Genomic DNA, 25,463 nt, shown 5'->3' on the forward strand with positions numbered 1-25,463 from the left:
AATTTAAGGCAACAAAGAGATATATCTTCAAAGTTTTTTTAAATTCATTAAGCAACTGAATATTAAATTATTATTATTATTATTGCACAATGTCCCCAAGCATTTAGCATTAGGTATTTGTAGTGGAGTCAGAGATTGTGTGAATGATGGAGTTAGAATAATATTTGGCAAAGGAACAGAACTCACAATAGAACCGAGTAAGTGTGAATTTTTCCATCTTAAAGTTAACATTTTCAGACTAATGATGCGCATTTAAATTCTGAAATCAATCAGTTGTATTCTATATATACAGTTTTTCTATAGTTTTTTTTTTAAATTAGCTTCATTCTTTTTCCATGCAGTGTAGAAATCGCAGCAAAAAAAAACCTTAAGAAATTATTAATATGGCAGATGTGCTTCAGGAACAGTTTTTGTGCGCACTGTTTTCATTGTGTGACAACAAACTGGAAAGTAATTTTTGGTTCAGGAATTAAACTGAGAGTTGAGCAAAGTGAGTATTAATCAAAGCATAATTTGTTTTTCTTAGCTCTCGCCTCAGATTAGATAAGAGATTTTTCAAGTATGTTTAGTTATGATATCTATTATAGCATTAAATAATTTAAAAATAACTTATTTGATATATAGTTTGGCATTGCCATATCCAATCAGCTTTGTGTTTTAGATATTTTAGTTTTGTCAGATTTTAATGGAACATTCAGCATCTGAAAAATGCCAGAGTTTTTGGTGCATGTGTGAAGGCTGTGTGAATACTGGCTATAAGATTTTCTTTGGCAGTGGAACCAATCTTGTCATACAATCAAGTAAGTTGCATTTAAAAAAAAAAAAAAAAATAATATTTATAAATGATCCCTTTTTGTTCCTTTCATTAATATGATTCCACATTAATAATAATAAAAAAACAGAGGTTGCGCAAATAATTCAAATAAATTTGTATTTGGCAAAAGGATTACTTTTTAAACATTTGTTACATGTAATTAAGTCAATCAGATTTTCATTTAAAAAAGATGAATTCACTCTCATGTGAATTATGGGCTGATTGAAATATGACTCGAGTTTTTGCTTCACGCTCAATGTCTGTGTGAATAATGGCAACAAGATTTTCTTTGGTAAAGGAACAAAACTCATCATAGAAGCAAGTAAGTTCAGAACATTGAAACTTAAATGTCATTGGGTAGTTTATTAATGCAAATAATCAAAGTTATTGATACAATTATCCTGTCATTCTTCACAAAAGCATTAATGTAGCTAATCATTCATGTTCATATATTACTATTAAATTATAGTTAAACACAAGTTTTACTTTTAAAGGATCAAAAGTTTCATAACTTTATTAGGAAAATTATGTTTCATGACTGTACACGTAAAAATAAATTTGGTTTGAAAAATATGAAACTTACAGTCTATTGTAAGCGACTTCTGCTCTTGTTAATATAATTTTTACCAAATGTAGCTTAATGCACAAACTGTATTGTTGAGTTTATAAGTAAATGTATAACAAGTATTCATACATAACAGCAGACACAAGTTACTGTAGTGAGTGTTTATGCTGTGTGAATCAAGGACTTAAGCTGACATTTGGTTCTGGGACCAAATTAACTGTTAATTCAAGTGAGTTTTACCTTTAACATCTTTAACATTGCCTTCAAATAGTGCTAAAGAAAATCATCACTGTTTAGCAGAAAAGTCTTTTTAAAAAAGTGAAATATTATTGCAAAAAAAGAACAAAAGTCCCTTCTCCCCCAAAGATTAAGTACTTGCATTGATTTAATTCATTACATAAAATAAAATAACTTAAAGCTCACAACACTCCAAACGAAGCTAGATGGTTTTTGTAATGGACCCAGCCCATGTGTGAATAATGATCGAAAGATAATCTTCGGGACGGGGACAATACTCACTGTAGACACAAGTAAGTTTGCATTGTTAAATGAATAAAAAGACATTAAAGTAAAAAAAAAAAATTTAAATACTGAAAATCAAAACTGATATGCAAAAGTACTTGAAGTGTAATTATTCTTACATAATATATAATGTAGTTTAATAATATTTGCACGTTGCAGCTTAATCAATGGATATTTTGATCAAATCTTATTTAAATTGTAAATAATTTGAAACTGTAATGAAACTAAAAACAACCATTATCGAAATATAATTAAACACTCAACAACTGTTTGTTCATCCTGAATAGTCATATACTTAAGTGAAACTCTAAGTGTGTGTATTGTTGGAATTTTTAAAGTAGCTTTTCAATGTTCTTTGGAAAGGGTACCAAACTTGTTGTACAAAGTCTAAGTTTTATAATCTTATCTCTCTTTTTGATTTTTGACGCCATTGAGAAGCTTTAAAATATAAAGTAAGGCTAAACTGGCTCCAAAATTAAAATAAGAATTAGAATATGCTCTTCTAAAGATAATAGACAGAAATATTACATGATCAAACCAGATATTTTTCACTTCACTTCAGTTTCACAAGAAGGATTAGGTCAGTAAGTTTTTGTAACTAAGTCTGTCCATGTGTGACTGCGGGAAATAAAATGATCTTCGCCACAGGGACAGAGCTTATCATAGAAAACAGTAAGTTACTTGAGATATATTTTGCTTTATCCTTTGAATTTAGCATGTTTAAAACTTGCTGTGTTCAATTATTTTACATTTGTCCTCATATATCGTTCCTCATAATACATACTGTGGAAAGTAGTGTTTGGAGAAGAAACTAAACTGACAGTTGAAACAAGTGTATAAAATGAGTACTGATTAATCTGAATACTGAAATAGTGGGGATGTCATTAGTGAATTTATTAGATAGATTTGACTCGTTTTACTGTAATCTGTAGAGATGGTCAAATTCCATACTGGAAGTCTTTTTTGAGAAGACTTTTTGGCACAGAGTCAAAGGGTGTGTGTCTGTGAATAAGATTATCTTTGGGAAAGGAACCAAACTTGTTGTGGAGACGAGTAAGTAATGCATTTCTGACAGTCAACATGAACAAATACTAACATTTTAGAGGTCAGTTCAAACTCATGTCCAAAAAACACCAAATCTGTGTTTTTACTTGTATAAAATTGAACTCATTCAACAAACTTCAAAAATGTTTGTGATGTTGTAAAAGTATATGTTATGTTGACAAACACTCAAGATCATGAATTCTTAAAATTTCACAAAAATACATTTACTAATGTTTTTTTATGTAAATTATTGGCTTATCATTATTATAATCAGTTGCACTATTCGTTTCTTACAAAATTGTATAGTCATATCTAAAAACATAATATATTGACCCCCAAAAGATGGGACCTCACTGGCCAAACATACTGTGGGTAAATGTACTGTACTGTAGCGATGTGTGAATAGAGGGAACGACAAGATCATATTTGGGGTCGGCACCAGTCTCATTGTTACTTCAAGTAAGATATTTTGATTCAAAAGATAACATTGTTTTGTATAATAGAAAAATATGATCCTTAACATATTTCTTTTAAACCTAAAAACAATGAAAAGAAAGATTCATTATAAAAAACACAAAAATCCATAATTAATATTTGCATAAATAAGTGCTTCCCAAATGCATACAGTATATTCAATAATTCAGTTTATTGGTGACTTTCACTTAAAAGTATACATATTTGAAAACCGTATTATAAATTTTACAACTCTAAAGGTCATATTAGCTACAGTAACATTAAATATTAATATATTATACTATTATAATAGTGTTTCATGTATTGTGCTGCTTGTTTTCGCTATATGATCAATGACTGTGTGAATGATGGATTTAAGATTTTCTTTGGTGAAGGGACCAAAGTCATAGTACAGTCAAGTAAGTGAAGATTTTTACAAATTATACACTTAATTACTTCAATCACTCAGTTAAGTTCATCAAATGTTCATATAAAAGGATCAATTCACTATCATGTGAATTATGGCCTGATTGAAAAATGACTTGAGTTTTTGCTTCACGCTCAATGTCTGTGTGAATAATAACGCCAAGAAGATTTTCTTTGGTAAAGGAACAAAACTCATCATAGAAGCAAGTAAGTTCAGAGCATTGAAACGTAAATGTCATTGGGTAGTTTATTAATGCAAATAATCATAGTTATTATAACTGTCATTCTTCACAAAAACTTTCATGTTCATATTATTATTGCTAGATAAATTATGATTAGACACCAGTTGTATAATTTTCAATTGATAAAAAGATAACTTCATAACAAAAATAACAAAAAAAAGAAGTTTTTGGTTTGACAAATATGAAACTTAGAGTCCATATTATAAGGGACTTTTGCTCCTATAATTCTTACCATAGGTAGTTTGCATTAATGCACAAACTGTATTGTTGAGAGTTTATAGAAAAGTACAGTATTAAGTAAATACTGTATATAACAAGTGTTCATACATGATAACTTATAGCAGACGCAAGTTACTGTAGTGAGTGTTTATGCTGTGTGAATCAAGGATATGAGAAGCTGATATTTGGTTCTGGGACAAAATTAACTGTTAATTCAAGTGAGTTTTACCATTTTTCATTCTTATACATTAACGTAAAAATAGTACTAAAGAAAGTCACTCTTCAGCAGAAAAGTCTTTTAAAAGTGAAATATTATTGCAAAACAAAAGCAAAAACCCCAGTGTGATTACATCTGACAATGGTTGCTAAAGTACTTGCATTGATTTAAGTTATTACATAAAATAATAATAATAATAATATAATAATAATATATATAACTTAAAGTTCACATCACTATAAACGAGGCTAGATGGTTTTTGTAATGGACCCAGCCCATGTGTGAATAATGCTGGAAAGATGGTCTTCGGGACGGGGACGATACTCACTGTAGACACAAGTAAGTTTGCATTGCTAAATGAATAAAAAGACATTATAGTAAAAATGTAGTTTTTTAAATCTTATTTAAATTAAATGATTTAACATCCTTCTAAAAACAAAGCGTTTGTTCATCCTAAATGCTCATATACTTAAGTGAAACTCTTAGTGTTTGTATTGTTGGAATTTATTTTTCAATAGTGTCAGAATTTGAGTAAAGTTTTTAGTTCATGACAAATGATTGTGTGAATGTTGGGTATCGAATGTTCTTTGGAAAGGGGACCAAACTTGTCGTACAAACACGTGAGTTTTACTAAATCTTGTTTATTTTTTTTGATGCCATTATGAGTAGCTTTAAAATATAATGTAAGGCTAAACTGGCTCCAAAATTAGAATTAGAATTAGAATATGCTCTTCTAAATATGATAGACAGAAATATTACATGATCAAACCAGATATTTCTCACTTCACTTCAGTTTCACAAGAAGGATTAGGTCAGTAAGTTTTTGTAACTAAGTCTGTCCATGTGTGACTAGAGGAGATAAAATGATCTTCGCCACAGGGACAGAGCTTATCATAGAAAACAGTAAGTTACTTGAGAGATATTTCTTATTTATCTTCTAAATTTAGCATGTTTAAAACTGGCTGTGTTCAATTATTTTACATTTGTCTTTATATATCGTTCCTCATAACGCATTATGTAAATTTTCATTGTGTCACAAAAATGATGAAGCTGATAGGACTTAGACTGGCACTTCAGACAATTGAATATATTTGTAGCAAAATTAAAACCAATGTCTGTCTTGAAAAATAGAGTTAAATGAACCCTTTCTCTCATTACACCGAAAACATAACAATGCTTAAAATAATTACATTTTTTTCTTATATATGATTCATTTATACAAAATAACATAAAATGCAAAGCATGAAAACACTTATTTGCATTAGTTCAGTCACACTTACACAATGAGGTTTTTGTGATGGAGTCAGCACTTGTGTGAATGCTGCCAACAAGATTATATTTGGGAGTGGGACAAGACTAATAACAGACACAAGTAAGATTAGATTATCAATCACACTGAAAATGTCTATATCATATTCCAAATGTATTGAATTTACACTTAATTTACACTTAAATCCCAACCAGATTAACTTGATACAACAGCATTATTTGATCTTCATCAAAATGTAATCTTGGCATTACCCTGACACTTTTATTAGCACTAAATAAGCATTAAATATGAAACACTAGGACTATATAGAGGGCCAAGTTTTTGTGTAGATAAAGTTTACTGTGTGACATCATCAGAATGGAAAGTAGTGTTTGGAGAAGGAACTAAACTGAGAGTTGAAACAAGTGAGTAAAAAGTACAGATTAATCTAGCTAGATTTGACTTGTTATACTGTAATCTGTAGAGATATTTTAATTCCATTCAGTATGTAAAAGAGCTGGAAGTCTTTAGTTTTTGGCACAGAGTCAAAGGGTGTGTGAATGTGAATAAGATTATCTTTGGGAAAGGAACCAAACTTGTTGTGGAGACGAGTAAGTAATGCATTTCTGACAGTCAACATGAACAAATACTAACATTTTAGAGGTCAGTTCAAACTCATGTCCAAAAAACACCAAATCTGTGTTTTTACTTGTTTAAAATTGAACTCAATCATTCAAACAAAAGATCATGAATTCTTAAAAGTTCACAAAAATGCTTTTGCTAATGGTTAGGTTTTTTAAAATCTAAATTATATGCCTATCATTATCATATTTAATTGCACTATTCGTTTCTTACAAAATTGTATAGTCCTATATAAAAATATAATATATTGACCCCCAAAAGATGGGACCTCACTGGCCAAACATACTGTGGGTAAATGTACTGTACTGTAGCGATGTGTGAATAGAGGGAACGACAAGATCATATTTGGGATCGGCACCAGTCTCATTGTTACTTCAAGTAAGATATTTTGATTCAAAAGATAACATTGTTTTGTATAATAAAAAATATGTTCCTTAACACATTTTATTTAAACCTAAAAACTATGAAAAGAAAGGTTTATTATAAAAAACACAAAAATCCATAATTAATATTTGCGTAGATCAAAGTGTTTCCCAAATGCATACAGTATATTCAATAATTCAGTTTATTGGTGACTTTCACTTAAAAGTGTATAAATATTTGAAAAGCATACTATAAATTTTACAACTCTAAAGGTCATATTAGCTACAGTAACATTAAATATTAATATATTATACTATTATAATAGTGTTTCATGTATTGTGCTGCTTGTTTTCGCTATATGGTCAATGACTGTGTGAATGATGGATTTAAGATTTTCTTTGGTGAAGGGACCAAAGTCATAGTACAGTCAAGTAAGTGAAGATTTTTACAAATTATACACTTAATTACTTCAATCACTCAGTTAAGTTCATCAAATTTTCATATAAAAGGATCAATTCACTATCATGTGAATTATGGCCTGATTGAAAAATGACTCGAGTTTTTGCTTCACGCTCAATGTCTGTGTGAATAATAACGCCAAGAAGATTTTCTTTGGTAAAGGAACAAAACTCATCATAGAAGCAAGTAAGTTCAAAACATTTGAAACTGTCATTGGGTAGATTATTAATGCAAATAATCATAGTTATTGACAAAATTATACTGTCATTCTTCACAAAAGCTTTCATGTTCTTATATTACTATTGCTAGATAAAATATGATTAAACACCGGTTGTATAATTTTCAATTGATCAAAAGATCAAAAGAGTTTATGGAAAATTGCAGTATTAAGTAAATATTATAAGTAAAAATACAGTATGTAAAAGAGCTGGAAGTCTTTAGTTTTTGGCACAGAGTCAAAGGGTGTGTGACTTTGAATAAGATTATCTTTGGGAAAGGAACCAAACTTGTTGTGGAGACGAGTAAGTAATGCATTTCTGACAGTCAACATGAACAAATACTAACATTTTAGAGGTCACTTCAAACTCATGTCCAAAAAACACCAAATCTGTGTTTTTACTTGTATAAAATTGAACTCGGTCATCCAACAAACTTCAAAAATGTTTATGATGTTGGAAAAGTATGTGATGTTGACAAACAGTCAAGATCATGAATTCTTATAAAAGTTCACAAAAATACATTTGCAAATGGTTAGATTTTTTTAATCTAAATTATTTGCTTATCATAATCAGTTGCACTATTCTTTTCTTTCAAAATTTTATAGTCTTATCTAAAAATAAAATATAATAACCCGCAAAAGATGGGACCTCACTGGCCAAACATACTGTGGGTAAATGTACTGTACTGTAGCGATGTGTGAATATTGGGAACAACAACATCATATTTGGGGTCAGCACCAGTCTCATTGTTACTTCAAGTAAGATATTTTGATTCAAAAGATAACATTGTTTTGTATAATAGAAAAATATGATCCTTAACATATTTCTTTTAAACCTAAAAAGATGAAGAGTGCTTCCCAAATGCATATATTAAAATAATTCAACAGTTTAGTGGTGATTTTTACTTAAAAGTATACATATTTGAAAACCATACTATAAATTGCACAACTATAAAAGTCATGCCAGCCACACTGAATATTAATATAGTATACTATTATAACAGGGTTTAAAGTGTTTCATGTATTGTGCTGCTTGTTTTCGCTGTATGGTCAATGACTGTGTGAATGATGGAGGATTTAAGATTTACTTTGGTGAGGGGACCAAAGTCATAGTACAGTCAAGTAAGTTAAGATTTTTCCAAATTATATGGTTAATTACTTAATTTTATGCAGTTTGGTTGGATAAAAAAAAAGTTAATGCTAAATATTCAAAATCGATTTAAGTACAGTCAAAAATGCACTATGAAATATACACCAAACAAGAGGTTGGCTAAAGTTGTATTCTGGGTAAATGTACCATACTGTACTAATGTGTGAATGCTGGATATGGAAATATCGTATTTGGAAAAGGCACCAGACTAACAGTTGATTCAAGTAAGTTTGCTGCTACTTACAGTAAACTAAGAAAAAGGGGTGCAGTCATTTTAAAACTAGGGTTTGTCAATTCTGATATTTTCATCAAACTAGTCAAAGTACTTAATTGTTAGTAATAATACAAAATGGCTTCTATCCGATTTTGATATATTTAGCTAAAACTTTTGTTTCACATTAAAAATAAGAATCTTTTATATGAATTTAAACCATAACAATACAATACACAAAGAGCATTTACATCCTGATAAGTCTGTATAATAATAGGTAACTGTATATTGTGATATAGATTATATAAATGGCTTCCAAATGATTCCAATCAACATTTAATGCTGTATGGCCTTTATAGTTGTACATTTTATAGTAGGCTATGCTTTTCAAATATGTGTACTTTTAAGTGAAAGTCACCAATAAACTGTTGAATTAGATTCCAAATAAACAAACAAAAGCCCTTAATGTTGGGCTTCAACGTGAGGAGAGTATAGGCACCATGTTTACGTGGTCAAATGAACCATTGTGTGACTCAAGGAATTAACAAAATCATTTTTGGAAAAGGCACTCAACTCACTGTGCTTTCAAGTAAGTTTAGACCAACCTTGCTTTTTTATTTTATATTTTTTAAAACTGTTCCCATTATTTTCTCATTAATAATGAGTATTATAGATTTAATATTCCTAAATTGCACTGGGTAAAATTGACGAAGAGAATTGTGAGTAGTCTAAAATGTAATAGTTGTACATGGTTAACATGGCCTTTATGTGATCACTTATAAGTATATTAGGGCAAGATGTAACATCAACAATAATAGCCATTTATTGTTGTACATCCAATCAATACAATATTTGGAAAAATATCTGATACTTAACAGATAAATTATAGTATTATTTCTAAATTAGATTTTAGGTGATAACTTACATCCCAATTGGTGATTATATGTTGAGCAGCAGTTATGTGTTCATGGTCAACAACTGTGTGACTCAAAGTGGATTCAAATTTATGTTTGGAAAAGGCACTAAACTAACTGTGTTTTCAAGTAAGTGTGGCTCACTTCTCTCAAATATCACTTACTTTTTAATGAAATATGCACATTTTTATGTTGTTTATAAGAGCAATATGATTATTATCAGAACAATAAATCAACAGTGATCTCCTAATCTTCTTAAAAAGATGTAAAGATATTAAATCCAAGAATTAGTATTTATTCTCAGATAAATACATTCAAAACCTTCATCTTCTTGTAAACTTTAGGAACAACAATAATTCTTTTGTCGTAGAAACGTAAGAGTTAAAAACATTTTTTATTCTATCGCACTAAACATTGATATAAATGGATGTCGTTCCTTCTTTAAAGTTTTCACACTGCATCTTATTAAAGAGAGATTGTGACAGAATATCTTTTGTTATCAGGATATTGCTAGTTTTTAGTATATGGCCAATGACTGTGTGAATCCTGGACAAAAACTTTTCTTTGGCAATGGGACAAAACTCATTGTACAAACCAGTAAGTTGTACTTTATTCTTAGTATGAATGCTTGAATGCTATTACTGAAACTAAATTGATAAACTGATGAAAAGAATTGTGATCTTAGTAGTCTAAAATGTAATAGTTGCACACAGTCAGTTTGATCTTTTATGTGATCACTTCCAAATATATCAGGGCAAGATGTCAAGTTTGAACATATAAATGACTTTTGTGCGACTTGTGACACCTTATTATGATAATAGTTATACCATGATATACTGATGGTCATCATTCCTCAAAAATATGTTTATGATAGTAAAAGAAAAAATACCAGAGTTTAAGTACTTTGACTCGGACTGCAGTTATGAATGAACGTGCACTCGAGTGGACTTGAACTTGACGTGAACTCAGACATTATAGACTCCACAATTTTAACGATTATAGTCGAATCTACATCATGTGTAACATGAAAGAAAAATAAGTAACATAAAATTAAGAAAACAAGACATTAATAAACATCTCTCACTCAAACTCAATTGGTTAAGGGCTTCGACTCGACCCGTACTTGACATGGTGGACTCAGGCCCAACACTAAAAATACCCTGAATTTTGTGTTAAAATTGGAACAACAATCAACTATTTAGGTTTTACGATGAATCTTCATTCTATTGTTGTAAAATCTTCTCTGTGTTGTTCAGTAACATCAGGATGTCGATGCTTTTTTATATGTGATGAATGACTGTGTGAATGATCAAGTTAGAATATCATTTGGCAAAGGAACAAAACTCATTGTACAGTCAAGTAAGTTACAACATCCAATATTCATACCAATATTTCTTTAAAATTGCTAGTTATCTCATATTTATGTTATATAAAAGCAAATAATATAATGTAGAGGTATTTCTGATAATACTGCTAGTAAACACAACCGATGTATTGCAAAAAAAACAAAACAAATACAAACAAAATACAGTCTGCATTTTTGCTTATTTCTAAAAACAAATATCTCAAAAATGAGTTTAATATAAAAGTATCCAGCGTACAACAGTCCATACTGGACTGAGAATAAATGTACTGTGCTTTACTGATGTGTGAATCTTGGGGGCAACAAGATCATATTTGGGACGGGCACCAAACTAACAATTACTTCACGTGAGTTCATTTTTCAAATGATCATAAGACCATATTCTTATAGGGAGTTTATTTGGTGTTTAATGGCTGGTATTGCTTAACAATGTTAATTTAGATATTTTATATTTGAATAAAATAGAACATAATTATAGATGAGAGTAATATTAGAAGTTCACATGACTTGATCAGTTTAGTCTTAGATGAGTGTTATATTTTATTCACTTATAGCTCTCAAAATGATCTGTAATCAGTCAGATATCACAAAATAATCACAGGATAATATGAACATCTGTTTGCCAACATTCAGACAAAACATGAAAAGAATGATATTTTTACTATGTATCCTGTAACAAAATATATATTATTAGTTCAAAGATGTTTAATACTTGATAGTCTAGTATTGCATCATAAATACCAAAAACAAACACTATTGAGCAAATTTAGTTCTAATTGTTAGATTCATGATAATAGCAAAATATTTCTCATTTATGATAAGTTTAAAAGTGTGCGCTTTACAGATATTTTTAAAGACTGAAAGACAGTCCATGCACACACTGTTAGGACTGGTTTTTGGTTCACTGTCGACAGCTGTGTGAATAATCAATTTAAGATGATCTTTGGCAAGGGGACCAAATTTACAGTACAAGCAAGTAAGTTTTATCTCTAAAATTCAAATAATAATATAAAAACTGCTGCAAAAAAAACTAATTTATGTAACATCACCAATAATAGCCATTTATTGTAGTACATCCAACATCAATATTTGGAATAAAGCTCACATTTAACTGATAAATTAGTTAAATTATTTCTAAATTAGATGTTAGATGATAATCCGATTGAAGAAATGCAAACATCTTCATGTTGAGCAGCAGTTATGTGTTCATGGTCAACAGCTGTGTGACTCAAAGCGGATACAAACTTATATTTGGAAAAGGCACTAAACTAACTGTGTTTTCAAGTAAGTGTGGCTCACTTCTCTCAAATATCACTTACTTTTTAATGAAATATGCACATTTTATGATTAGAAGAGTAAATCAACAGTAATCTCATAATCTTCTTAAAAAGATGCAAAGGTATTTATCCAAGAATTAGTTGTTCATTTTTCTTGTAATATCATAATTCCCAGATAAATGCATTAAAAACTGACCGCTTCTTGTAAACTTTAGGAACAACAACTATTCTTTTGTCGTGGAAATGTTACAGTTAAAAACAGATTTTATTCTACCCTGATATAAACATTGATATAAATGGATGTCGTTCCTTCTTTAAAGTTTTCACACTGCATCTTATTAAAGAGAGATTGTGGCAGAATATCTTGCAGTGCTTTTGTTATCAGGATATTGCTAGTTTTTAGTATATGGCCAATGACTGTGTGAATCTTGGACAAAAACTTATCTTTGGCAAAGGAACAAAACTCATTGTACAGTCAAGTAAGTTACAACATCCAATATTCATTACCAAAATCTCACTTTATGCATAAAATGTTTATTTAAAAACGCTAGTTATCTCATATTTATGTTATAGAAAAGCAAATAATGTAATAGTTTTTTTTTTTTTTTTAAATAAAACTGCTAGTAAACACAACTAATGTATTGACATATTGACAACTAATTGTATTTGATTATGCAAAACCAAAAAACACCAAAAACATGCTGTCAACATAATTTTCAAAGAACACAACTCAACAGAATTTTATTAGATTTGTCTAAAGCTTCAGACTGTATTTTTGTTTATTTCTAGAAACTAATTAAATTTAAAAAAAAAATGAGTTTAATATAAAAGTATCCAGCATACAACAGTCCATATTGGACTGAGAATAAATGTACTGTGCTTTACTGATGTGTGAATCCTGGGGGCAACCAGATCATATTTGGGACGGGCACCAAACTAACAATTACTTCAAGTGAGTTCATTTTTCAAATGATCATAAGACCATATTCTTATAGGGAGTTTATTTGGTGTTTAATCGCTAGTATACAATGTTAATTTCAAAATGTTAAAATTGAATATAATAGCATGTAATTATAAGGATAGTATAGATAGGTATAATAATAGAAGTTCACATGACTTGATCAGTTTAGTCTTAGATGAGTGTTATATTTTATTCACTTATAGCTCTCAAAATGATCTGTAATCAGACAGATATCACAAAATAATCACAGGATAAAATGAACATCTGTTTGCCAACATTCAGACAAAACATGCAAAGAATGATACTTTTACTATGTATCCTGTAACAAAATATGTTTTTAATACGTGTAATATATTATTAGTTCAAAGATGTATAATACTTGATAGTCTAGTATTGCATCATAAATACCAAAAACAATCAGTTTTTTAAAGACTGAAACACACAGTCCATGTACACATGTTGGTTTTTGGTATACAGTCGATAGCTGTGTGAATGATCAATATAAGATGATCTTTGGCAAGGGGACCAAACTTACAGTACAAGCAAGTAAGTTTTTTTTTTTCTCAAAACTTCTAATAATAATATTAAAGTGTAAAAAGGAAAAAATTAACTAGTAATTAGGATTTTCCATCATCTTAACTGTAATACAAATCTTTGGGATCATCAATTTATGTAACATCAACAATAATAGCCATTTATATTACGTCCAAACAACATCAAACAATCGTTTTAATAAAGCTGACGTTTAACATGATAAATTAAATTATTCCTAAATTAGATTTTAGATGATAATCCAATTGAAGAAATGCAAACATCTTCATGTTGAGCAGCAGTTATGTGTTCATGGTCAACAGCTGTGTGAATCAAGGCGGATTGAAACTTATATTTGGAAAAGGCACTAAACTAACTGTGTTTTCAAGTAAGTGTGGCTCACTTCTCTCAAATATCACTTACTTTTTAATGAAATATGCACTTATGATTACAACAATAAATCAATAGTAATCTCATAATCTTTTTAAAAAAGATGTAAAGGTATTTATGCTTAATTAATATCATACTTAATTCCCAGATAAATACATTCAAAACCTTCAGCTCGTTGTAAACTTTAGGAACAACAACTATTCTTTTGTCGTGGAAACATAACAGTTAAAAACATTTTTTATTCTACCCTGATATAAACATTGATATAAATGGATGTCGTTCCTTCTTTAAAGTTTTCACACGGCATCTTATTAAAGAGAGATTGTGACAGAATATCTTGCAGTGCTTTTGTTTCAGGATATTGCTAGTTTTTAGTATATGGCCAATGACTGTGTGAATCCTGGACAAAAAATTATCTTTGGCAGTGGGACAAAACTTCTTGTACAAACCAGTAAGTTGTACTTTAATCTTAGTATTGAATTTATTCTCTGATTAACCCATCATTTCATCAACCAACCATGACTTCGATTGTATTGTAAAAGAATCATCAAAATGCAGTTCAATAGATTTATGATATAAACTATCAAACAGTTCTGTTCAATGATGTTGGACTTTGGCGTAACTAAACCAAAAAAGTCAACTGACAAATATAAAAGAATAAAAGTGCCCAACAAAACCATTGTGTGAATTCTGGGTTCAACAACAGAGTCATATTTGAGGCACCAAAATAATAATACATTCCAGTAAGTTTTGATCTTTATTTCTAATTGTTCAATATATTAAGTATGTATATATTTGTCAGGCACATTGAAAGATGGCCGCTTTCAATGTTTTAAATCTATGCAATTATAAATTTGACACACATATTTTAATTGCATTACTGAGTTGCTTTAACATCAAAACAAACACTGGAGTTTTGACTCGCCGTTTATTGAAGTATTTATAACACTGACAGTCACTGTGTGAATGACAACTTTGGCAAAATGTTATTTGCAAAGGGAACTCACTTAATTGTAAAGACAAGTAAGTAAAACCTTACTTTCATTTGGAAATAATTCATCTGAGCATCAGATTAAATAACAAAATAAAGAAATCAAGTCATTTAATAAAGAAAGATGATGAGCTTTAAACAGAATAGATTTGTCATGTAAATTATCAAACAGTTCTGTTCAGTGATGTTGAACTTTGGCATAACTAAACAAAAAAACGGACAAATATAAAGGCCTTGAGTAGAAAGGATAAAAGTGTAAGACAAAACCATTGTGTGAATACTGCGTTCAACAACAAACTCATATTTGGGGCAGGCACCAAAATAATCATAAATTCCAGTAAGTTTTATCTTTTTTTTTCACTAATTGTTCAGTATATTCAGTATATATACATTTGTCAGGCATATTGAAAGATGGACGCTCTAAAAATGCAGAGAACTTTAAAGAGACAGAAGTGTATATATATCTAAGGTACTTTATAGGAATGTATATTTATATCAAACTTACACTTGTGCTACCAGTCCATCATTTTTTTTATCAATGTAAAATTTTTTTAATGTAGAAGAAAATCATTATAGTTAAGTTGACGTTGAATCTAACATGATGGAGGATGTGTCTGCTGCTTATGGAAGTTATGATCACACTAATAACCACTGTGTGAATAGCAATAATGACAAAATAATATTTGGAAAGGGGACACAACTCTATGTACAAGCAAGTGAGTAAAACCGATTAATATTATAATATATGATAATAATAATAACATATTATTTTCATAGGATTTGTTATCTAAGTCATGAGTATTGACATTTAATATTAAATTGACTGTACCACCAAATATAAGACACTTTCAGAAGATGTTTCAAACCCACTTCATCTATAGATATTGGTGTTTAATTAATCAAATTATTAATGTTTTATATTATCATTTTATGCTAAGTTATTCCATGATATACTGATGTAATCATTCCTTAAAAATTCTAAGGGCTTCGACTCGACCCGTACTTGACATGGTGGACTCATGCCCAACACTAAAAATACCCTCAATTTTGTGTTAAAATTGGAACAACAATCAACTATTTAGGTTTTACGATGAATCTTCATTCCAGTGTTGTAAAATCTTCTCTATGTTGTTCAGTAACATCAGGATGTTGATAGTTTTTATACATGATGAATGACTGTGTGAATGATAATGTTAGAATATCATTTGGCAAAGAAACAAAACTCATTGTACAGTCAAGTAAGTTACAACATCCAATATTCATACATTCAATATTTAATTTTATGCTTAAAATGTTTATTTAAAAATGCTATTTATCTCATATTTATGCTATAGAAAAGCAAATAATGTAATGTGGAGGATTTTCTGATAATACTGCTAGTAAACACAACTGATGTATTGCCATTTTGATTATGCAAAACAAGCAAACAACAAACAAAAACCACCAAAACATGCTGTCAACATAATTTTTAAAGAACGCAACTCAAAAGAATTTCATTAGATTTGTCTAAAGCTTCATATCAGAAATGAATAATATCTCAAAAATGAGTTTAATATAAAAGTATCCAGCGTACAACAGTCCATATTGGACTGAGAATAAATGTACTGTGCTTTACTGATGTGTGAATCCTGGGAACAACCAGATCATATTTGGGACGGGCACCAAACTAACAATTACTTCAAGTGAGTTCATTTTTCAAATGATCATAAGACCATATTTTTATAGGGAGTTTATTTGGTGTTTAATCGCTAGTATTGCTTGTAACATAATATATATATATATATATATATATATATATATATATATATATATATATATATATACTTGTAATGTATTATGAGTTCAATGATGTTTAATACTTGATAGTCAAGTCTAGTAGCTTGATTTAATTATAAATACCACTTGCACAAAAACAATCAGTTTTTTAAAGACTGAAACACACAGTCCATGTACACATGTTGGTTTTTGGTATACAGTCGATAGCTGTGTGAATGATCAATATAAGATGATCTTTGGCAAGGGGACCAAACTTACAGTACAAGCAAGTAAGTTTTATCTCTAAAATTAAAAAAAATCACTTAAATTGATGATTTGTATTATGGTTATGTAACATCAACAATAATAGCCATTTATTGTAGTACATCCAAACAACATCAAACAATCGTTTTAATAAAGCTCACATTTAACTGATAAATTTATTATTATTTCTTAATTACATTTTAGATGATAATAACTTCTATCAGTTTGAAAAAATGCAAACATCTTCATGTTGAGCAGCAGTTATGTGTTCATGGTCAACAGCTGTGTGAATCAAGTCGGATACAAACTTATATTTGGAAAAGGCACTAAACTAACTGTGTTTTCAAGTAAGTGTGGCTCACTTCTCTCAAATATCACATACTTTTTAATGAAATAAGCACTTCTTATGATTAGAACAATAAATCAATAGTAATCTCATGATCTTTTTAAAAAAGATGTAAAAGTATTTATCCTTTATGAATATCATACTTAATTCCCAGATAAATACATTCAAAACTGACCGCTTCTTGTAAACTTTAGGAACAACAACTATTCTTTTGTCGTGGAAATGTTACAGTTAAAAACAGATTTTATTCTACCCTGATATAAACATTGATATAAATGGATGTCGTTCCTTCTTTAAAGTTTTCACACTGCATCTTATTAAAGAGAGATTGTGGCAGAATATCTTGCAGTGCTTTTGTTATCAGGATATTGCTAGTTTTTAGTATATGGCCAATGACTGTGTGAATCTTGGACAAAAAATTATCTTTGGCAAAGGAACAAAAATTCTTGTACAAACCAGTAAGTTGTACTTTAATCTTAGTGTATTCTGCGATAAACCCATCATTTCATCAACCAACCGTGACTTTGATTGTATTGTAAATGTAGAATTACCTTTGTCAAAATGCATTGTGAATAGATTTATGATATAAACAAACAATTATCTTCAGTGGTGTTTGGCATAACTAAACCAAAAAAAAGTAAACTGACAAATATAAAAGGGAAAAATGTATCAAACAAAACCATTGTGTGAATTCAGCAACAAAGCAGGCACCAGAATATTAATACATTTGTGCTACCAGTTCATAAACATAAATGTGTATTATTATTCATTATAAATCCCTTTAATGTAGAAGAAAATCATTCTAGTTAAGTTGATGTTGAATCTAACATGTTGGAGGATGTTTCTGCTACTCATGGAAGAAGTTATGATCACACTAATAACCACTGTGTGAATAACAATAATGGTAAAATAATATTTAGGAAGGGGACACAACTTTATGTACAAGCAAGTGAGTAAAACCATTTAAATACTGCAATATATAATAATAATAATAGCATATTATTTTCATAGGATTTGGTATCTAATCTAAAAGTCACAAGTAGTGAAATTTAATATTAAATTTACTGTACCACCAAAGTTTTCAGAAGATGTTTTTAAAACCCACTTCATCCACTGACTTTAGTTATTAATCTAATTATTAATAGAATTTACTATAATGTCAAATTACAAAACTCATGTCTTTATACCTGTCGAAGGAAAGAGTTTCCTGTGTATTTCTGTGTTGGTGTTTGTAATTGTGTGACTCAAAATACAGACAAACTGATATTTGGGCAAGGGACTCGGTTCAGTGTGTTATCGAGTAAGTTATGAATTCAGTTATTTACAGTTTAATGTAAATGATATACAAGTTCTTTTCACGAATCCACTGATAGGACAGGTAGTCGTACAGGCCTTACATGAGATTTTCACAGCTTGTTTTATTTAATGTCATTTATTTATTTAAATTAAATCTATGCAATTATTAATTTGACACACATTACTGAGTTGCTTTAACATCAAAACAAACACTGAAGTTTTGACTCGTCGTTTATTGAAGTATTTATAACACTGACAGTCACTGTGTGAATGACAACACTGGCAGAATTTTATTTGCGAAGGGAACTCAATTGTTTGTACAGACAAGTAAGTAAAACCTTACTTTCATTTGGAAATAATTCATCGTAACATCAGTAAAAAAATAAATAAAAATAAATTAGGAAATCAATTAATTTAATAAAGAAAGAATAGGCCTATGTGCTAGATCAAATTTGCACTTGTGCCACAAGTCCATAAAAATGAAAAATCCCTTTAATAAGGAAATCATTATAGTTGACGTTGAATCTAACATGTTGGAGGATATCTCTGCTATATGCTATATGTTATGATCACACTAATAACCACTGTGTGAATAACAATATTGCCCAAATAATATTTGGGAAGGGGACACAACTCTATGTAGAAGCAAGTGAGTAAAACCGATTAATATTATAATATATGATAATGAAATGTTATTTTCATAGGATTTGGTATTTAAGAGTCACGAATAGTGAAATTTAATATTTAATTTACTGTACTTCCAAATATCACAAGTTTTCAGAAAATGTTTTTAAACCCACTTCATCCACAGACATTAGTGTTTAATTAATTAATTATTAATAGAATGTACAGTAATGTCAAAATACAAAACTTCACCATGTCTTTACCTGTCAAAGGAAAGCGTTTCCTGTGTATTTCTGTGTTGGTGTTTGTAATTGTGTGACTCAAAATGCAAACAAACTGATATTTGGGCAAGGGACTCAGCTCAGTGTGTTATCGAGTAAGTTATGAATTCAGTTATTTTTTTTGCAAATACGTACATCTCAACCTATTCTACGAACCCAAACCCTGACACCTAACCCTAAACTAACAGTCTATTAATGGTCTACTACAGTCTACTAATACTCAAATGAGAGTTAGTTGACATAGTTGCAAAGTTACTTTGTCTAAATATCTAAAATGGACCATCAAAATAAAGTGTAACTCTGAGCGACTCTAACATTAAAACGAACACTGAAGTTTTCACTCGCCGTTTATTGAAGTATTTATAACGCTGACAGTCACTGTGTGAATGACAACCTTGGCAGAATTTTATTTGGGAAGGGAACTCACTTATTTGTACAGACCAGTAAGTAAAACCTTACTTTCATTTGGAAATAATTCATCTGAACATCAGGAAATCGAGTCGTTTAATAAAGAAAGACGATGAATTTTAAACAGAACTACAGCTTCATCACACATTAGTCCAAATAAATATGTAATCATGTTTAAAGATTTTAACATCAGATGTTTATACCTAAATAACATTTAAGTACAAATCAGTAGTATATATCTTTAATTTAAGGATAACTGTCAAAATTGGGAAAAATATGTCCATACTTTATGATCCATATCTCTTTCTTATAGATCATATTGGAAATTTGTAATTACATTGGTTATCTTATGTTTTATGTAGTATACATTAGGTACCATCCAAATGGTTTTTGTACTGATATATCGATCAGTGTGACTTCTAGCGTTAAAATCGTCTTCGGAGGAGGGACAATATTAACAGTACAATCAAGTAAGAGAATAATCTATTTTAATCAAAGAACTCTGATAATGTCGTATAACTGTCTCGATTGATTGGGTATTTCAAAATAGAGTTCGATAAAGTACACAAAGAGAGGATTGACTGTACTCGCACATTCATATTGCTAAATTTGCAAGACCACTACTTAAAACAACATTTTAACATAATCTGAACACACAAACTGTTTTTGAAGCTTTTGAATGAACAGCAATGAATGTTTTACCAAGTAACCATTGGTCTTAAGCATTTTTCATAAATTCAGTCATTCATGTGGCGAAATAGCTAAATTGAGAAATTGAAATACAAATTGTAATCAGTTAGATGCACATTTGACAGCCTAGATTAACCAACATGTATTCATTTTCAGTAATAATTCACTTTCTAATAAGTCTTAATGGCACATATTCCACTAGTGCTATATGTAATATTACAGGTTATATTCAATTTCTTTTTGTTTTGCGCTACTGAATGGATGTACTGTACAAACATCTTTTGAGTTGGTTAATGTGATAAACATCTAAAAAAGACTGTCAAGTTTTATTTGTATTAAACAAAACTTGATATTGATATTGTTTTGATTTTGTGAGGAATTATAGTACTTACAGTATAGGACATATTACGGGATTTTTGTCGTTTTGGCCACATGTATTGGGATTATTATATGTGTGCCAATCATTGTGTGACTAACACTGCTAACAAAATCATATTTGGCAAAGGGACACACTTATCTGTGCACTCAAGTAAGTTACAACATATGAATGAGAATCTATATTATAATATATCTTTTTATAATAATTTGACTTTCAACGCAAAAAATGGCATGGATTTTCCAATTTAAACAAGTGATACCTTTAAATTACATTTATTTGAGTTTAAGATTCTGATAATAAAAACTTCTAAATTTGAAATAGTAGCAGGAAATGTAATCGTTACCCATTACAGCAAAGAAATCGTAAAGAAATACACTCAAAATCCTTAAAAGCAATATAGAGTTCACGTCTGTAATTGTTTATTAATTGCAGTTTTAAATATGAATAAACCATTATGAACTAGTCTATTCATTAGGCAAATTGTGTTGATGTAATTAAAAGCTTTCTACATCTCGGCATAACTGCCAGAAGCATTGTATTACCCAGACTAGATCATGTCAGTAAGAGTTTGGATCTTGAATAAGACTGAAGTTTCCATGTTTAAGTTGATTTATGTTGGGTGTGTGATCATTGTGGTATAAATTCAACTAACACAAAGCTAATGAAAATAGAGTCTCCATTAGTGAATAGAGACGAATGATAACTTATGGGTTTTCCCATACATTGTTTTTTATTGCTACTGTGACATTTACATTTCATAAAAAACTAATGGTTTACTCTGGAAAACAACTAAACTTTGACATTGAAAGTCTGAATGAGTTTTTGAGATGAGGTATCAGCCTGTGGGCCTAGAAAAATCAGTTGGTACTTTTGAAGTAGGGTAAGAATTTGTCATATTATTAATATTTTAAATGTTGGTTACATAAAAGGACTTTGGACTCATTGATTTGAGACCATTCTGTTCTATATTCTATTCATTCAAGTTATTTTCGACAATAAATTTTAAAAAATTCCATTTTTAATTTAAAATGTCTGTCTGGAAAAAAAAAATATTTCAAATGAAAATGCTTTTGATATATGTAATCGCAATGTTTATTGACAGTGAATGTACTTTCGAATCCAGTTAAGCTGCCATGAAAGCTAATTACATATGACAAAATGTAATTGGCTAATTTTTGTCTGCATTAAACACATACACTTTTGTTTATGTAACTAATGTGTTTGGATTTTTTTTTCTTATATTTTTACAGAAAATAGAGAAGAGCCACAATTCTACAGATTTGGAGAATCATGTCTGGCAACTGACTTCACGAACCATTCAGATGTAGAATCAAAAGGTTTTAAACCAGTGCGATATTCAGGCGAAACGTATCAAAACTACTACAGCAGCTTTGCCTTGGAAATGCCAGATGAAAACTGCACAGAAACAGGTAGGAATTATCACATGCAATAATAACAAAATTCTATCTTAATTCCTAAAATATTTGGTTGCATTAGATTAATCTGCTTTATTCTACATTCAGGTGACTGCAAAGGTGGATCATCTGGTCAAATTGATATGGAATTCGGTAAGTGTTTTCCATTTTATTTGCACATTTATAGTCTGCTGTACATACATTACAATAACTACACTCTCATAGATTTCAGATTGTGAGGCTAGTAGCATTTTAAAAAACAAACACATTTGAAAAACTGGTGCTGGGTCATACTGCATACATGCTTGGTTGTGCAAAATACATGGTAAACCCTACAGATATACTAATTGTATTTCATTTCCGCAGATGAAAAAATCAACTTCATGTCACTGGGGCTCTTTTGGCTAAGAATTCTCCTTCTGAAGACTGTTGTGTTCAACATCCTGATGACTTTCAAAGCGTGGATGAGCTAACGTGAGTGAAGATGTTATATCTTGTGACAGTGGGTCTCATTCACTAACTGCGTGTTCACATATTTGTTCAGTTGCACTTATAAGTTTAGGAAACATTTAGAACTAAATGAAACCACACATACAAAAAAAAAGGCAGCGGCTATTTGCATTAAGTGCAAATAGCAATAGACACAATGTAAATAGCAACTAAAAGTATTTTCTTTGCACTACAGGCAAATAATGTTAAATGCTATTTACACTAAGCCAAGTGAAAGTAGTATTTTCGGTAACACTTTATTTTGCTGTGCTGTAGTTACACATTACCACATGTACTTACTATAGTAATAGCTGTAAATTATGCATAATTATGAGTAACTAACCCTAAACCAACCCCTAACTGTAATTCTATAGTAAGTGCATCTAGTTAATTAATAGTACTCAGTACTTATGAGTAATTACAATGTAACTACAGCACTGTAAAATAAAGTGTAACCGAATTTTCTTTGCACTAAGTGTAAATAGTTGTTAGATACTATTTATACAGATTGCACCTCAGTGGATTGTAGTATATTATAAAACAGTATGCAATAATAACAACATAATATAATTATTAAAATCATAAATAGATGCCATCCTATTGGGACATTACTTGTCCCTATCTCTAACTCTACCAGATAAACACTTTATTCCTACTATTAAATGCCTGTTTTGCACTTTATTTACACTTTTCAATTATTTTTTATTTAAAATAAGCACTTCTCCAAGCTTATATGTGATGGGAAAAGGGAGAAGAATGAATTCGGGAAAAGGCGGATTCAAATTCGGGTCAGTCGCACCAAAAGCTAACGCTACCAGCCTTACTCTCCACATAACTGCTCCGGTTTTCAGCAGAATTTCTTTTGTAATTTTGTCTGGCTCAATCAGACAATAGTGGGCGGAGTTAGTGTAAATAGCCTCTGCCAACAAGGCGGGCTGTTTGCACTTGATGTAAATAGACACTTCGAAAAGAAAAAAGTAGTCCCGGCAGACTAAATTTATTTAACTTAAATGTTGCGCAAACTGGGATAGGTTCTAAAATTGAAATCAAACACATAGTCTAGATCTTTATAAAAGGTATTTGAGTATCAACTGGTTGTGAATGGCACACTGGGATTTACTCGAAGATCTTGCTGCACATGATCAAACATACAGTAAGTATGCAACTTGTAATCATTAGTGAATGAGACCCAATGTTTCATTAGCAAACTCTACAAAATATGTGCGGTTTTGTTTGAAAAATTACAATTTGTATATTATTTGTCTTTCAGGTCTCACAAATCCAACAGTCGTTCTTCATCGGTCGGATTTATCACAGTTCCTTCACCAAAGACAGAAAAAGTTCACATTTGACCACATTCGAGAGCCGTTAGATCTGCACCGTTGTTGTTAAATGTTGATCGAGGGATCATGTAACCTCCCTCAGTTATGCTATAGTGCTTATGTTTTTAAGAATAATATACTGTATACACATTTGAATGTAATGTGTTTATATGCTTTCACTGTATAATATGGGCTCAACTATTCTAGGTTAGGATACAATAGAAGTATATGCCACTATTTAGTCTAATTTAGCAACTTAGACTTAGCTCATGTTTAATTATTTTTCTTTATTTTAATGATTTCTACATTTATTACCTATTATTTTGTAAAACTTATTTTTAAATGACTTTGAAGCTGAAGAATTCTGTCTATATAGCTTTTATTTTTTGCAACATATTATTTACATCCACAATTAAGTTGACTTGTGCTTCCTTCTACAATGGCAAACTTTCAGTTAGTAATGACTGTATTGTGCAAATCATATGAAAATAAAATGCATAAATGATCAACTCTGCGGTTCTGTGTATTATAAGCACACAAAATCCAACCAGATTAAAATCTATATGTATACTTAAAGGAATAGTTCAGCCAAAAATGAAAATTTTTTTATTTGCCCTCATGTTGTTCCAAACCTGTATGAATTTCTTTTTTTCTGGAATTCTGGAACTTTTTGGAATGCAAAAGTAGATCTTTTGAAGAACCAAACAGTTGATGGACCCCATTGACTTCTATAGTATGGAAAAAAATACTATGGAAGTCAATGGTGTCCATAAACTGTTTGGTTACCGTAAATCTTCAATCTATCATCTTTTGTGTTCAGCAGAGGAAAGAAATTCATACAGGTTTGGAACAACTTGAGGGCGAGTAAATTTTCATTTTTGGTTGAACTATCCCTAACTAAATGATAAGCAAATGAATGAGAATGCATTAAAATGACGTTTTGTGGTTATACTTTATATTAGGTGTCTTTACCT

At 30.0% G+C, this 25,463-nt stretch overlaps 1 protein-coding gene across 1 annotated transcript; it reads left to right on the forward strand.

Annotated features, from left to right (window-relative positions):
- The first annotated feature begins 5,350 nt into the window (after positions 1–5,350).
- On the forward strand, positions 5,351–24,999 carry LOC137003470 (M1-specific T cell receptor alpha chain-like). Its single transcript, XM_067363643.1, has 5 exons — positions 5,351–5,405; positions 22,514–22,693; positions 22,787–22,831; positions 23,045–23,152; positions 24,438–24,999. The coding sequence occupies exons 1-4, from the start codon at positions 5,366–5,368 to the stop codon at positions 23,149–23,151; spliced, it is 372 nt and encodes a 123-aa protein (XP_067219744.1). The 5' UTR covers positions 5,351–5,365; the 3' UTR covers position 23,152; positions 24,438–24,999.
- Positions 25,000–25,463: the final 464 nt, after the last annotated feature.

The sequence above is a fragment of the Chanodichthys erythropterus genome, chromosome 16 (assembly GCF_024489055.1).
Source record: "Chanodichthys erythropterus isolate Z2021 chromosome 16, ASM2448905v1, whole genome shotgun sequence".
NCBI classification, from domain to species: Eukaryota; Metazoa; Chordata; class Actinopteri; order Cypriniformes; family Xenocyprididae; genus Chanodichthys; species Chanodichthys erythropterus.

Coding starts and splice junctions, on each gene's coding strand:
- LOC137003470 (XM_067363643.1), top strand. CDS start 5,366: ATGATCTTCGCCACAGGGACAGAGCTTATCATAGAAAACA. Junction 5,406..22,513: donor AGAGCTTATCATAGAAAACA/GTAAGTTACTTG, acceptor ATATTTTTACAG/AAAATAGAGAAGAGCCACAA. Junction 22,694..22,786: donor TGAAAACTGCACAGAAACAG/GTAGGAATTATC, acceptor TTCTACATTCAG/GTGACTGCAAAGGTGGATCA.